Genomic DNA, 15224 nt, shown 5'->3' on the forward strand with positions numbered 1-15224 from the left:
TCTCCCTCCCTCTCTCCCTCTCGCTCTCTCTCTCTCTCTCCCTCTCTCTCTCTCTCTCTCTCTGTCTCTCTCCATCTCTCTCTCTCTGTCTCTTTCCCTCTCGCTCTCTCTCTCTTTCCCTCTTTCTTTCGTTGCCAGCTCAAACACAAGGGCAGATGGTTTTCATCTGCCACACTCACAAATATTTGTGATTATTGCTGACATGTTGCACAGAGCCATGGGTTACGACTCGAAGCTTTTTATGGTCACATTGCCATTAAAGTAAACAACCCAGTTTACAAATTAAACCCAATTCAGAGGCATGAAAGAGAAAGATCACCTACATAGGCCTCTCTCATCTTAACGCTTCACCTACATCTCTTTTAATCTCTTTTTTTTTAATGTTTTCAACATGTAAGCGGTCTTCTGAAAAAACGACTGAATAAAATACATCAGGGTATTCTGACACGCTATGAAGATGTTATAATGAGCTGGTATAACTGTTTATAACTGGTCATTAAGCATTATGACATCCTGTTTTATGTAAAACTGTCAGGACAAGACAGGGTGAAAACATAAATGAGAAAAAAATAATATAGTACCAGATACAGTCATATATGCTCCCAGAGGAAGACCTGTCCTTCAGGACAATTTTTATTGGCTCTTTTACAGCCAAACGTGTTGTGCCATAACTACATAAAAGTCACTTTGAAAGGGATTTGTTGCGCTCCCTGAGAAAGAGTTCAATCAAACAGCCGAAATGAAACGTTAAAAACAGCCTAGAGGAGGCATGAGTGGCTGGGAGCTTTATTGATGTCATGAGATTTTATCTGACTCATTCTGTCCTGCTAAAACTCACCGAATGCTCGGAGACAGGAAACCACGGACTAAATTCTTCAAAACATACTATTACTGAACAAGGTCACATGAGGTTTTTAGCCAATCAGAGTCTCTCTTCAGCTAGCATGTGCCTCACACTTAATGAGTTAGCACAGGCTATGTCTAGGTGTGACCCTCTCACTAAATGCAGGGCTTGGTCTTAAATGAGCATGCTCCAACGAGAACTCTCCGGCAGTTCCTAATTTAGGGAGGGGTGGCCAGGCTGTGATAGGTACAGGGGATCTGAGTGTGACATGATCTGTTAAGATAAATATAGAAACACGACTGACTGTCCATGTACTCTCCCCTTTACATTAGAACATTGGAAAGGAAATACATGCATGAAATTTTTTTGACTGTTTCTGAAGAACTCTGAAACTCTGGAATGGTGGAAGCATTTACAACTGTCAGACTATAGTTTAAAGCATTGATGATTTACTACCTTATAATTCAGGTCAGTAGCTGAATATACTAGATCTCTGAAAAAAAAAAAAAAAGGTCACAATGTTAGGGTCATCTACATCAAACGCAAACCTCAAAGGCCTCAGTATCATCTCAGGCACAGGCTTTTACAGAGTTAATTCTGTCTGAAAATGATAAAACACCCTGCCCTTAAGACAAACAGCTTTTGCTCATTTATTAAGAGGACATGTTGTGTAACATCCAGGAACAGTTGTGGTTATCACAACACGTTTAAAATACAGGACATTTTCTCATTGTTTTTTTTTTTTTTAGTCATTGGAATAAAAAGTGATTACAGGGAGACCACTTTTGAGTCGACTGTTTGGCATTCTGCTAAGCAAATAACCTGAGCCAAAGGTCAAGACCATCCAGTAACAGAGTCCCCTCACTGCCCTTGTACTGAAAAAAAAAAAACCCTGGATGGTTGGATAGTGTTCCCTGGCTAACTGAGGACCAGTGGAACAGATCCAACACCGTGTGTCATGTGAGTGTAGCATTCTGTATTATGAAGTTAAATCTTTGTTATATGAATCAAACCACAGCAACGTCCACTGGCTCAGCGCATGCGCATATAAAACTCTGCTATTAACTGACAACGTCTGAAGGCATAGATAGATAGATAGATAGATAGATAGATAGATAGATAGATAGATAGATAGATAGATAGATAGAACTCGTTGAGTAAACTTGGCCTGAAAGTGTTTAGTGAGAGACAGGCTAAGTTGCAACACCTTGGCAGCAAGGGTCAGGACAATTACGCATTACCCGAAAAAAAAAAAAACCCAACTGAACAAGTATTGCCAAGATCATGTTTCTGCCATGTTTCTGGGGATGGCGACAATGGTTGCTCAATGCCAAGTTTTTAAATCCCAAACAACAGGGACACAGTAAGACTCGGTAATCAAACCAACAGCTTAGCACTGTTACGTATGTTATCTAGCCTAACATAGAAAACACACTCTCACAATATTCGCTGACGATCTTGTTGCGAATAACTACCACAGTAATAATAATAATAATAACTAAAAGAGGTCATTTGTAGTGTTTCACTGAAACACATTCACGAGTACACGTTGTATGAGCATACTCAATTCTATCTCCGTCACCCTGCTAGTTACATTACAATTCTCGCTTTTTCACGAGACCAATGGTTTTTTCCCAGCACAATGTTTTAAAATCCCGTCAGCGCCGATCTGACAGCATGATATATGAATTGGAGTCAGAGCGCGTCTTGAAACATTCAGATTTAAATAAAATAATGGGGAGGGAGGCCTTGGAGGGGGGTATAAAAAACATCTGTTTCGCATAAAGTTCCTCTCTGTGCCATTCAAGAGCCATTTCTTCTGTTTTCGGACAGACAATTCCTCGCACGCGTTCAGAAGACCTGAGGTTTGTTAAAACGAGAAACAAGTCCCACAGCGGCGCAGACCCCACTGTCTGCTCACGAACCCGGCGACTGGCGCAGTTGCAGCATCAGCATTTGGTCACTAGAGGTTTTGGAGTCAGCTGCTCGGTCTCACTATCCTCTGCTCACCGCTGTTTAACCAATGAACGACAAGAGCCTCCCGCACACCCATCGGATTTCACTCCTAATTGAAAATCACGCTGGTATTCTCTCTCTCTCTCTCTCTCTCTCTCTCTCTCTCTCTCTCTCTCTCTATCACTCTCACACACTCACACAAACACACACACACTCTCTCTCACTCTATCTGTGCCAAATAAAGATGGAACTTGTGGGAGTAGTTCGTTGTAACCAAGGCTGGGTTCTGTTTGAGATCGATGAGAGAACTGTCAGCCTAGTACTTCCAAAGCACACACTTTCGGTTGTTATTCAGGCACCTTCCAACAACTGACGCATATTTAGAGAGCTTGCACAAGCACATGAAATATACGGTAATATTTGAAAGGGTACTTGTAGGATAGCCTACATAAACAAATCGTGAACCCAGCACAAAAAGATGTAGAAAAGTTCCAAAGTATCGAAAAATAACACAGTATTGTGCTACAAAGAGCATGCTCCAAACACGTTTTAAACGAAATGTAGAAAATTAATTTTACTGGAAAATAATAAAGTTTACACTGAATGCACGGACATCTAATGCAAAGTATTGGCGTCAATTTGTGCGTCTTTGACTGTTTTACTGGGTTTTTTTTTTTGTTTGATTTAGTAATAATCTGTTTAGAGCACACAATCGTGTATTTGTCCTTGTGAAAGAATTATTCGCACAACCAACTGATCAGTGGCACAAGATGGATTTGTAATTCCGTCTGTTTATTAAAACGGAAATATTTATTTTATAAGGTTGTATTGGTCTACAAGTTTTAGCGACTGATCACACAAACTCAACGTATCTCCGTGATAAAGTTTGAGGTTCTAAAGACTGTCCATTAAGACGGTTTCACTAAATTATCATGTTGGACTACTTCTCAAACGCCTTTAAAAGACATCCAGCTTGCACTGTTGTGTGATCTTTTACGGGACAGTTATGCGGACTCTGTAATTTAGAGTGAGTTGTAGACCGATATTTGTATGGGTTTGGCCACGCCCAGACACGCCCCAGTGGACCAATGAAATATGAGTGATTTGCATGGAATCTTGCCTAAAGAATAAAGACACGCTGGAAGCGGCAATTGTGGCAAAACTTTTAAAGCAGGGATCCCCAGTAACCTCCGTGATAGCCTGTGACTGTGGCCGGAGTACTTTACAACTGAACAAACTAATTGGACTACGTCTGCAAAAAAATCCATAAAAATCATAAAGTTCTAACTTCTTCCCGACTCTTCATATAGGCATAAGACCACCAAACCTGCTCCATCATGGGAAAAGATAACAGTGTTTTGCTCTTTGTCTGGATATATTTTTGTAACATTTTTGTAAGTTTTGCAACTAGCCCTGAAACAACCACCATAGAGCCCACACCTTTTAGTGCAACTTTTGGTAAGTATAATGTATCTGAATACTGTTTTGCATTTTGTAAAAGTTAACCTAATTCACTTTTTATTGGTTGACTCTCCGGCTGCAAAGCTTGTGTATCGTGTGCCTCAACAGTTAAATTTAGAGGCAGCATTAATCTTCTTAAGTAAACAGAACGAGCGGACGGGAAGCGGTCGGATTGAAACAGTGTGCTGTTAATGACCCACAGTTAACTGTGCGGGACAGAGCTGAGTCACTGGTTTGGCCCCAGCCCCCCACCGCTGTCGGTCCACGCGATCATCCGCAGGAATTTTCAGACAAAACAATCTTATCTTATTATTGTCTTTTTTTTTTATCTTCAGCAAAATAATCTTTACTTAAATTATCGTTTGCATCTTAATCTGGGATTTAGAATGTGGTGGATCAGTCAGACAGTTGTTTGTTATTATTATTATTAATATTATTATTATTATTATTATTATTATTATACTCGTTGTTGCAAAATGATTGATTTTGTTCTGATGTGAAAAACTAAAATCTAATTAGATGCCTCTACTGGAAATGGTCTTCTTTCTATGTAGGATTTCTTTCTTTCTTTCTTTCTTTCTTTCTTTCTTTCTTTCTTTCTTTCTTTCTCTGCATTGTATCTGGCTTGTTGTTGATTGTCCTAATGTAAAATGTGGTGGAAGCCTTGCGCTCTAAACTAATGACAACAGAGGGCAATGAACCTCTATGAAAAACAGCCCAAGCAGCATGGTGGGGGTCTTGGGGAGGGGGGGGGGGGCACTAATTAAAATCATTAAGGTCATATGTACTGTCAGGCGACCTGTCTGCTGAACCGTGTCTCCCATGTATGAATACTCTACACTGCGGAGAGTCAATCTGCCTGAGAAAAAAAAAAATAAAATCCCTAAACCTGATGCCTGGTACTGTGATCTCAGACACTCTCTAATCTCAGTCCGGCTTTGTCAACTCTGCGGAGCTACAGCAGGGCTTTGCTCTGAGTAGAGTCAGTGACTCACTGCGTGTGACTGAACTCTCTTTCCACAGATAACTCCACAGCCAACTCCACAGACTGGATGCTGGACTTCAGTGACATTGAATCCAAGTTTGCGTTGAGGACACCAGACATGCCTGAAGATGACATGTGTTATATCGTCCCGGGACAGAGCGACACGATTAAAGAGTGTGAATTCAACCCAGAAAACAAGACCTTCATAGTTATCCACGGATGGACGGTGAGTTGGACAACGTCAACACGAACAATCTCAAAACAACAGAAAGCAAACTGTCAAATTTCAATAAAAAGTCCAGTTTTACTTTTTTTTTTTAACATCATGTGATAAGGAAGTGTTCAGTGAGTGTGCTCAGGCACACATGAGGTTGATCGTTGCTTAACATTTTACATCTCCTTAATCTCCATTAAACCACATATCTGCAGTGGTACTGTAGCCAGAGTTAATCAGTTCTTACATTTACCGCTGTGACCAGTGAACAGTGGGAGTTCTCAGGAACAGATTCAGTCCACTACAAAGTGTTGCCTCGCTCACACAGCCCGAGGGTTCTCGAACCCCTGGGTGTCGGCACGTTATCTTAGATGACACTGCAGCGTAGTGTCGCAGGTTGTATGTACGACAGGAGAGAAGATGATTTTGGAAAGCAGAGATCATTCATAAGTGGCATATTTACGATGTATCTCTCTGAGTTGTGAAGTTCTTTGAAATCTTACCCTTGTTTTTTTTTTTTTCTTTCTTTCTTTTTTCCGTGCCCAGGTGACGGGGATGTATGAGAGCTGGGTGCCAAAGCTGGTGATGGCTCTTCATGAACGGGAGCCCATGGCTAACGTCATCATTGTGGACTGGCTCACACGCGCACAACAACACTACACCACCTCAGCCGCCTACACCAAGCTCGTGGGCAGAGACGTGGCCAAATTTGTCACCTGGCTACAGGTGGGCTCTCCGTCGACAGTCGCCCAGTACCAGTTCACCATTTGTCAGAAATCCGGACCGAGTCATCGGCTTGGTCACTTTGAAATATTCCCTTCATTTCGCTGATATTTTGTAAACTTTATGACCTTGTGTTTTGTTTTTGTTTTTGTTTTCGGTATTTTTAATATTCCCGTCGTGAAGGGAGAGGTTGATTATCCCTGGGAAAGGATCCATCTGCTGGGATACAGTCTTGGAGCCCATGTCGCCGGGATCGCAGGCCTGCTAACACGGAGCAAAATCAATAGAATCACAGGTGAGCAGACTGAGCGGTCCCGTGGATCCTTTACTCAGCCAGCGCCCCCTGTAGGTAGAGTTGGGCATTTTTTGTTGTGAGCAGTAAAATGATCCCCTTTCGTGGAGCGTTTTGCCGTAAACTGACTGTAATCGATTATGTCATTGTAAGTACACACAGTTAATTGCTAGTCTGATGCTGTGTGAACGTTGGAGTCTGAGACAAAGAGCGGAAATAAAACATTAAATAAATGTTCGGTTGTGTTGGGTGCTAGTAAGCACGTCTATGGTGCTCCTGTATGTTAGATGTCTTGTCATGAGTTGAATGTGTATTGGTATGAACTCAGATGTGCTGATATAACTGCTTTGGTGATAAGACATATGACATATTTATGAACGGGTGATCAGTCCTACGGTAGATTTTCTAGGGGAGGGTGTTTGCAAAGTCATTGAAAAATGCCTTAAAAAAAAAAACAACTCTTCTCAGAAGTTGTATTCCTAGAAAGACTATTTGGTAAAGTTCCATGTCTGGAACAGAGACCATTACAATTCAGCTGTATGTCATTAAAGGGCTTATTGCTCAACAGCCCACAGATGGACATGAAATCCTATACATTCACACAGAGGTCTGCAACATCTGTGCTTACAAATCATCTCTCGTCTCCCTTTCTCTCCCTCCTCCTCTTGTCTCTCTCCTTTATCTCGCTCTCCGGACAGGATTGGATCCGGCCGGCCCCAGTTTTGAGTACGCCGACGCGCAGAGCACCCTGTCGCCTGACGACGCCAACTTTGTGGATGTTCTTCACACCAACACGCGGGGCTCTCCCGACCGGAGCATCGGGATCCAGAGGCCCGTCGGACACATAGACATTTATCCCAACGGAGGAACGTTCCAGCCCGGCTGTGACCTCCAGAACACCGTGAAGATGATCGCCTTCACCGGCTTCCAAAGTGAGCCTCCGTTTTCTCTCATTACTACACATTTAACTCTGTAGGAAACCTTAAAACACACACACACACACACGCGCGCGCACACGCACACGCACACAAAAAAACAGAATGACTTAAGTAGGTAACAGACAATCATAACTAAAGTTATGTAGTTGACTACTCTGTCTAGCTTTGAATTCTGTGTAGCTTTCTTACTGTGCACTCATAATGCCACTTACAGCTTGCTGGACAAATTTAAGATACATTTAGTCCATACATACTGTTTTCTCAGACTCACACGCGTACACCCGCACAGGCGGGTCTAAGCATTTGACTCGACATAATGTGCACTGACGTCTGAGTGTTCCCCCCTTTCTCTCTCGGTCTGTCTTTCAGATATGGATCAGATAGTGAAATGCTCTCATGAGCGCTCCATCCACCTCTTCATCGATTCTCTGGTGAATGAACACATGCAGAGCTTTGCTTATCGCTGCAACTCCAAAGACGCTTTTAACAAGGGCATGTGTCTGAGCTGCCGCAAGAACCGCTGCAACAAAGTCGGCTACGGCGTCAACAAAGTACGTGCGCGACGCAGCAGCAAAATGTACCTGAAGACCAGGGGCATCATGCCCTACAAAGGTAAAGAGTTACAGAACTCACGTGGAAGACACCAGTTCACTGGCCAGAGAAGCTTCAGTTGATTTAAAGGAGGCCACATATTCTGTTGGAACCTGTGTAAGATTCCAAGCCTTCCCTTGTGATAGGCAAAAATTACAATGTATCGAACCGTGGTGATGTCATAATGGAAATGACGGAATCTAGAATCTTTCCAACAGGATACAAGGTTACATTTAAATCAATGAAATCTTCGGCCAAAAGTGCATCAGCTACTTCCAACAGAGTCTTAGAACACCTTTTTCTTAGGTTATCATGATCCTAGTGTGACTTCTCTCCCATCTCTTTCACACCTTAACTACCTCTGAGAGAGTAATAACATTATTAAATGACCTGAACATACCGCTTTGCCTGGTCTACGTCCCCGAATCTTCTGATCAACACTCACAAAAAAGCAGTTCAATATCTGAATCTGAGACTTTATTAACCTGGACATGTGTCCCTGTGCGCTGACACTTAGAGGGACGGAAACGGACACACACGGCTCCAGGCTTTGGGTCAGAGGGGTGCGGTGGACAGTCCGACAAATGTTGTTTTGAAACCGAATCCTCTTGCGTGTGATTGCGGAAAAAGAATGAGCGATGTGCTCGTCAAACTGAGCCGGCTCCATTCGGCTCGAGTTTCAAACGTGGCTCTCCAAGTATTTTTCATCTGTGTCTCAGAGTTACATTTTCCAGGCACAAAATATCTTATTATTTCACTTTTTGTGTGAGACGTAATGGCTAGAATGATCAGTAATAAGGTAGAGAATTCTACCTCACTATTTGCCTTTCCCTGGAACAGAAACGAGATTTCCAGAAGCAAAAATCAGTTGTTTGAAAGATTGCTGTGCAGAGACCTCTTGTGTAATCTGCCACAGTTCTTGATCTAGAGATCAGTTCAGTTCAGTTTTATGTTAAAGTTGTGTACCATATGCAGTTTGGTCTGAAAATAGCAACTGAACTTCCCTCTGAGAGTTTCCTTCCTCACTCTCTGGGGAGTTTAGTTTGTGAATGATAACCGTATCAGCGAAGGTTGATCCTAAATATAACTCTCCCTCTCTCTCTCCACAGTTTTCCATTACCAAGTGAAGGTCCATTTCTTCGGCAAGGATAAGATGAGTTTCACTGAGCAGCCAATGCAAATCTCTCTGTATGGTCTCCATGGAGAAAAGGAGAACATCCCTTATGTCCTGTGAGTATTTTTTTTTTTTTATGTTGCTTTAACATCTGACAGGGGCTGTATGAGGTGGAATTTTTAATGAGACTTTTAAGATAGCACCTGTTATAGGTGAACATAGTAACAGAGAGGAAGAGACAAAGAGAGAGTGAGAGAGAGAGAGAGAGAGAGACGCACAGAGACAATTCACTAGAAACTGCATGTGAGAGAAAGACAGACTAAAAAAAGAAAGAGAGACTAAATATCATGGTAATCTATGATACATAAAAACACAGGAGTATTTTGGACATAGACACGAAGCTTTTAAAAACTCTGATTGTCTGCGTTCCTCACTGGCTGAGAGTGACTTTGGTGAACTGACCAATCATCTTTGACTTCGTAGGCCTTCCCTGGCCACCAACACGACTGTGTCCTTCCTGCTGACCACAGACGTGGACATCGGTGAACTGCTGATGGTGAAGATCCAGTGGGAAAAAGACTCTCTCTTCCGCTGGTCTTGGTGGGGCACCAACACCTTCCACATCCGTAAAATCCGGGTCAAATCCGGAGAGACACAGGCTAAGTAAGAACACGCACTCCTTTCCTTTCCTACTGACGACGCGTCCTTCGAAGACACGTTGATGGTTAACGCTGATCCCGTTGGTCTGGTTTCAGGGTCATCTTCAGCGCTAAGGAGGGAGAGTTTGCCTACATGTCCCAAGGTGGAGAACCTGCTGTGTTCGTGAAGTCCAAAGAAGCCCAGTCGAGCCGCAAAGAAAGAAAGTATGTTGCTTGGGGATGTGCCACGTGACTCATTTGCGGTCATGTGTCGTTTTTTTTTGCTTTTCGTTTTTAACTTCTTTTTTTTTTTCCTCCTCTCTAACAGGTTGCACAAGCTGAAGATGGAAGGAAGCTCCTTCAAAAAGGATGGAGAGTAGAGAAGCACTTAAATTCCGCCTGTGGAAGTAATGGAGAAAAGCCCAGGAGGGGAACGCTGGAGAGAGAGAGAGAGAGAGAGAGAGAGAGAGAGGCGGGCACTAAGCTGGGCTGGATGTCCCGCCTCCGCCCAAGTAGCAACCAATCATCTTACATCAATCATCACATTCTCAAGCGCGTTCTGCAAGTAGTTTCTGTCTCTTTTCGCTGCTGCACAGTTTGGAACGAAAGACATTTCTGTTCCGGTCTGTTCCAGTCACTCAAAATTTCCATAAAATACTGCTGCCCAAGAGTCAAGCGAGAAAACACCTGTGTGAGACATTACTCCAGCCTATTCTGTGTGTGTGTGTGTGTGTGTGTGTGTGTGTGTGTGTGTGTGTGTGTGTGAGTGCACGTGTGTGTGTGTGTGTGTGTGTGTGTGTGCGTGTGTGAGAATGTGTGTGTGTGTGTGCGTGCAAGTGTGTGTGTGTGTGTGTGTGTGAGAGTGTGCGTGTGTGTGTGTGTGTGTGTGTGTGTGTGTGTGCGTGCATGTGTGTGTGTGTGAGAGTGTGTGTATGTGTGTGCGCATGTGCGTTCGGTAAAACTGTGCTTCCATTGTCCGTGGGTGGATGTGGGAATGCTGTAGCAGCTGCAGACACCAGGCTGTCGTGGCTGACACCAAAGAAATGACCCAGCCTGTTTCATCTGCCCTTACACAACCACTGAACATCTTGATTTTTTTCCAATGTAAAGTTTTCTTGGAGATATGCAGAGTTCATTTCAGAGTAATCTTTTGTCCACATTATTACACATTGTTAGTATTAATCAGAGGAGGATACTCTTAGAGACCTCATAACTGGATTTGCTCTGGTGAGTGTGGATTACACTAACACTGAAAAGTGTTGATTTGATGCTAATTTAGACTCTTAGCGTTGATGTAACTACTGTTTATTGTGCAGTAGGCATAATGTGCCATTAGTTACATATGAAATGCAATCACAGAGAGACTAAACCACTGTGAATTAGCCTTGTCATTACTTATACAATATAAGAGATTATTAAATACCTCTGTGTCCATTTCTTAGAAACACCTTCTCACCATTGCAAAGCCCTTTGTATAATTTTTGAAAGATGTTGTCTAAGCTTTTGATTTGTATCGTGGGCACATTTTTTTCCCCAACCACAACAAATGAAGTCCGTTGTGTTACTTGCAATGTTTCTTTAACTGAGCTGTTGTCTGGAAGTCTGATGACAGAATTGGAATTCCGAACGGACAGAATTCTGAAAATCAAATCCCAGAATTCCATTTTTTTAAAAAAAAAAATCTCCAGAAATCCAAATTCCCGGAATACTGGAATTCCACATTCTGATTTCAGAGACAAAAGGGGGTGGGGGGGCTGAGTCTATTACCTGATCAGGGGACCAATTACACTTTGTGCTAAGTCTATGTGTAGAAATGACAAGTGTAAATCTTTGTAACCATCATTATATCTCTAGCTGTATTATCCTACTCTTTGAAATTCTTTGTGTTCTATGTTTGCATTTGGTTATTGTGTATGGCACAGGTCACTTTAAGGGCTTGACCCTGGGCAATCAACTCATCTTCATCATGAGGTGAAACAATCGATAGCTTTGGTGACAAAGCCCGTGATTTTCAGCACTACAACAAAACTTTTGAAAATTCCCATGATACACATGCCCCCAGTGACAGCAATACAAAATGTGCTTCCAAAAGCTCCAGAAAAGAAAAAAAAAACATTGAAAGTACTCTTGATACGGATTGAGGTCAATAACTAAATAATCAGAATCAAATGACCCACGTAATCCTAAAGATCCCAAACTTCCGAGGGAGGGAGAGAAAAAAAAAACCCCTATTGATTTAAAAAAAAAAAAAAAAAAAAACAGATCAGGGCTATTGACACCGCCTTACATAATAGCCACAAACATGTTTAAAAAAAAAAAGAACTTTCATTTTCTATTTATTGAATGTATATATTTGTATATGAAGCTCGTAATATATTTTGTGATGTTTCTGTTGCTGTCTCGTTTCGCGGTTTTTGTCGTGTAACCTCTTCACGCATTCTGATCGAAAACCCAGTGACATCACCCAAACGTCACCGGGGTCCTGTTATGTCCTCTGCCTATTAAACGATATGCCATGCACTGTGCAAAGTATGATATTTTAATAAATAAACATGTTACACTATTTCTGTTTTTCGCGTGTGTTCCTCCTCCAGTCTGCGCTATCAAAACAGGAGGCAGGCACCATCTTTCACTGTGCAGGAAATGTCGATTAAACCAGTGCAACTGGGAATTCTGTCCAGTCACGGCACAGTACGGAAGATAAGGCCGCTCATTCTTTATAACTGCAGCAACACTTACTGCAACACTTACTCTTGCTTTGTGCCTCCCGAACAGGAAAACGTCCTGACAAAGCCCCCCGGGGACCGGGGTGGGGGGAGGGGGGCGGGATGCCCACATTCGAACCGTGAGGAGAGATTGAGAAATTCTTGGAATTCTGAAAACAAGAGACAAACACAATCGAATAATGTAACCAAAACAAATCCACCAGGGTTAAATCACTTTTGTTACGTTTTCCTCTGGTAAAAAGACAATATGCTATGAGTATTCAAACACACACTTCTTGAGGAGGATTTTGAATACAAGAAGCTTGATTCTGTTTGTAGTAAACGTGTAGCAGCAAAGTTAGTGAATGCTTAACCTGACTCATTCACTATGCTAAGACCATACACTGGGGTATTCTGCAAAGTGTCATTTTCTAACACATTAGAATGAATAATTCTTAATGAAATCTCATTCAGGCCAAACTACCAACACTTCAGTGACAGGACCCGTCATTGGTCTAACCACACATATCTCTCAGTGCATGCTTCAGTCTGGACTGGCACCTTTACTGGGTAGTCAGAGGACCAGTAAGAGTTCCACAACCTTTAATGGTTGTCAGAGGACCAGTAAGAGTTCGGAAACCCTTACTGGTTATCAGAGGACCAGTGACAGGCCAGATAAGTGGGTCATATCTCAGGATGCAGCACCAACAGATGCACTCTGTGGTCCTGTTTGAGTATTTAAACACTCACAGAGGCCTGTTCTGCATCCGAATGTAATTGCCTCATAATGCCTTTGTTGGCAGGTTTCTCACAGAGAGAAAGCCCACGACCAGAAAAATTAAACTGAATTCTTGGCAAGACTTTTTTTTCTTTCATCTTCTAAATGTTAAGACCTCAAACAACCCCTTAGGAAATTGGGAAATCTTCCACTCTCCAGCAAACACACAAAGACCAACACACAAACACACACTCACATGCGCACACACACACACACACACAAAACACACACACACACACACAATGACAATTTATCACCAGCCACCCTCAAGTTTCCTCTTTTGGTGTCAGATTTTCTCCCATCTGTTTAGGACACCATGGGATAGAATTGAGCAGGACTACTAGGAATGGTGTGGGAGCAACATCTATCTCTCACTAGCAGTTTCCTTTAACTGAAATTCTTGGAAAAACTTAGGAAAAGAGTTTGGAAAGTGCTCAAAATCTGGAATTCTTTCTTTGGCAATCAGGCTTTGTCAGTCCTCTCTAAGCTTTACCAGCAACAACAGCAGGACTCTGACTCTCTCCCTCTCTCCCTCTCTCTCTCTCTCTCTCTCTCTTTCTCTCTCTCTCTCTCCCTTTGTTTCTCTTTCTCTCTCTCTCTCTCTCTCTCTCTCTCACACACACACACACATACACACACACACACACACACACACACATACATACACACGCACACACGCACACACACACATCTTGTTCACAGACAAGATTTATATGATGAATATCTAGTTTCTATGTAAACATCTGTAAATACAATATAAAGCCTTCGGTCTCTGTTACTCTGATCCTATGCAGTCATAATTATAATCCAGGCTTCACACACGAGCATCAAGCAATTAATCCAACATGACAACAATGGAATGCAGCCTAATGGCCAATATCTACAGCTGTAATAATCTCACAGTATCTAAGGCTGCGATAATAGACCACAGTGTGTATACTGAGGATTCACCATCTCATCTGCACGGCTGAGGCACCAGAAACACACTTCCCGGCCACAGATGTTAGCTTCACGTGTAATAACATTGCAATGATAACAAATTTCTGACTTACTGCCCTGTCTTTCAGGGAAAAAGAAACACACACTCGTTCTGAGAAAAAAACAGTGACTCCCCAAAGTCAGTGGGCAGCATGCACAAACATCCACGTGACAACCTGCTGGGATTCTCTCTCCAGTACTGCACCTCAGTCCGCCAGGCGCATGTAAAACACTTTCCTCTCTGTGTTCCTCTCTGGCATAAACCTCTGCAGAGTTTTAACCAACTTCTCCATTATGCTGGGTCACAGGTCAGCCGACATTGCAGTGCACCTTTCTTTCATAACCATGTTCTAGAATTTTTCAAGTTGTAGAGTTTTTTTGATTGGTGGAGGATAGCCAAGCATGGAACCATGGATTAAGTCCCGTCCACGCACATTCCGGCCAGGGCACTTGTGAGCTTGACAGGCAATGACATTCTTAGTGGTGCAAATAGTTAATCTCTCAGAGTGCTTTTTGGACAGAGGCACTGAGACGAGTGTCAAGCTGAGTGCCAGCGTCCCAGTCTATATTTCCACGGGCATTTCTGTTTGCCTGTCCATGAGGTAAACACCAAAAACTTACGTTACAAAGCCACGGGAAAAGCATTCATGTGGTCACAAAAGGCTTATTAAAGAACGAAGAGACGGAAAACAGGTTTTGGCAGCCCCCTGTTCGAGCCGAAGAGAAAAACGTTGTGGTATTTCCTCTCAACACCAGTAGAGCCATGGTGTCTCAGTCAGACGGACTGGGCACAGGGCGGAGCAGTGTCTGCCCTCTCGGCAGACCGACATTCACATTCCACCTGGTCAAAGTTTCCAGACACATCAGTCTCCGGTCAGAGAGAAGTGAAGGAGTTTGTTCATGAACGTGGGACTGGTTTCATTAATTGGGTCAGGTGACTGGACGGATCCGTTTGGCCTCAGCCGATCAGTATCAGTGGCATTTAAGATTCACATACGTCTGTTAAT

At 42.7% G+C, this 15224-nt stretch overlaps 1 protein-coding gene across 3 annotated transcripts; it reads left to right on the top strand.

Annotated features, from left to right (window-relative positions):
- Positions 1-3960: 3960 nt before the first annotated feature.
- Positions 3961-10524, top strand: lpla (lipoprotein lipase a). Of its 3 annotated transcripts, none has more exons than XM_030784690.1 (10): positions 3961-4258; positions 5285-5472; positions 6007-6186; positions 6367-6478; positions 7174-7407; positions 7783-8025; positions 9114-9234; positions 9602-9781; positions 9874-9981; positions 10085-10524. In XM_030784690.1, the coding sequence occupies exons 1-10, from the start codon at positions 4138-4140 to the stop codon at positions 10134-10136; spliced, it is 1539 nt and encodes a 512-aa protein (XP_030640550.1). In that variant the 5' UTR covers positions 3961-4137; the 3' UTR covers positions 10137-10524. The 3 variants fall into 3 exon arrangements, with proteins under 3 accessions (XP_030640550.1, XP_030640551.1, XP_030640552.1); XM_030784691.1 differs by having other exon boundaries at positions 3961-4246; XM_030784692.1 differs by lacking the exon at positions 3961-4258 and having other exon boundaries at positions 5403-5469; positions 6005-6186.
- Positions 10525-15224: the final 4700 nt, after the last annotated feature.

This window comes from Chanos chanos, chromosome 9 (genome assembly GCF_902362185.1).
Source record: "Chanos chanos chromosome 9, fChaCha1.1, whole genome shotgun sequence".
NCBI lineage: Eukaryota > Metazoa > Chordata > Actinopteri > Gonorynchiformes > Chanidae > Chanos > Chanos chanos.

Coding starts and splice junctions, on each gene's coding strand:
- lpla (XM_030784690.1), top strand. CDS start 4,138: ATGGGAAAAGATAACAGTGTTTTGCTCTTTGTCTGGATATATTTTTGT. Junction 7,408..7,782: donor CGCCTTCACCGGCTTCCAAA/GTGAGCCTCCGT, acceptor TCTGTCTTTCAG/ATATGGATCAGATAGTGAAA. Junction 9,235..9,601: donor GAGAACATCCCTTATGTCCT/GTGAGTATTTTT, acceptor TTGACTTCGTAG/GCCTTCCCTGGCCACCAACA.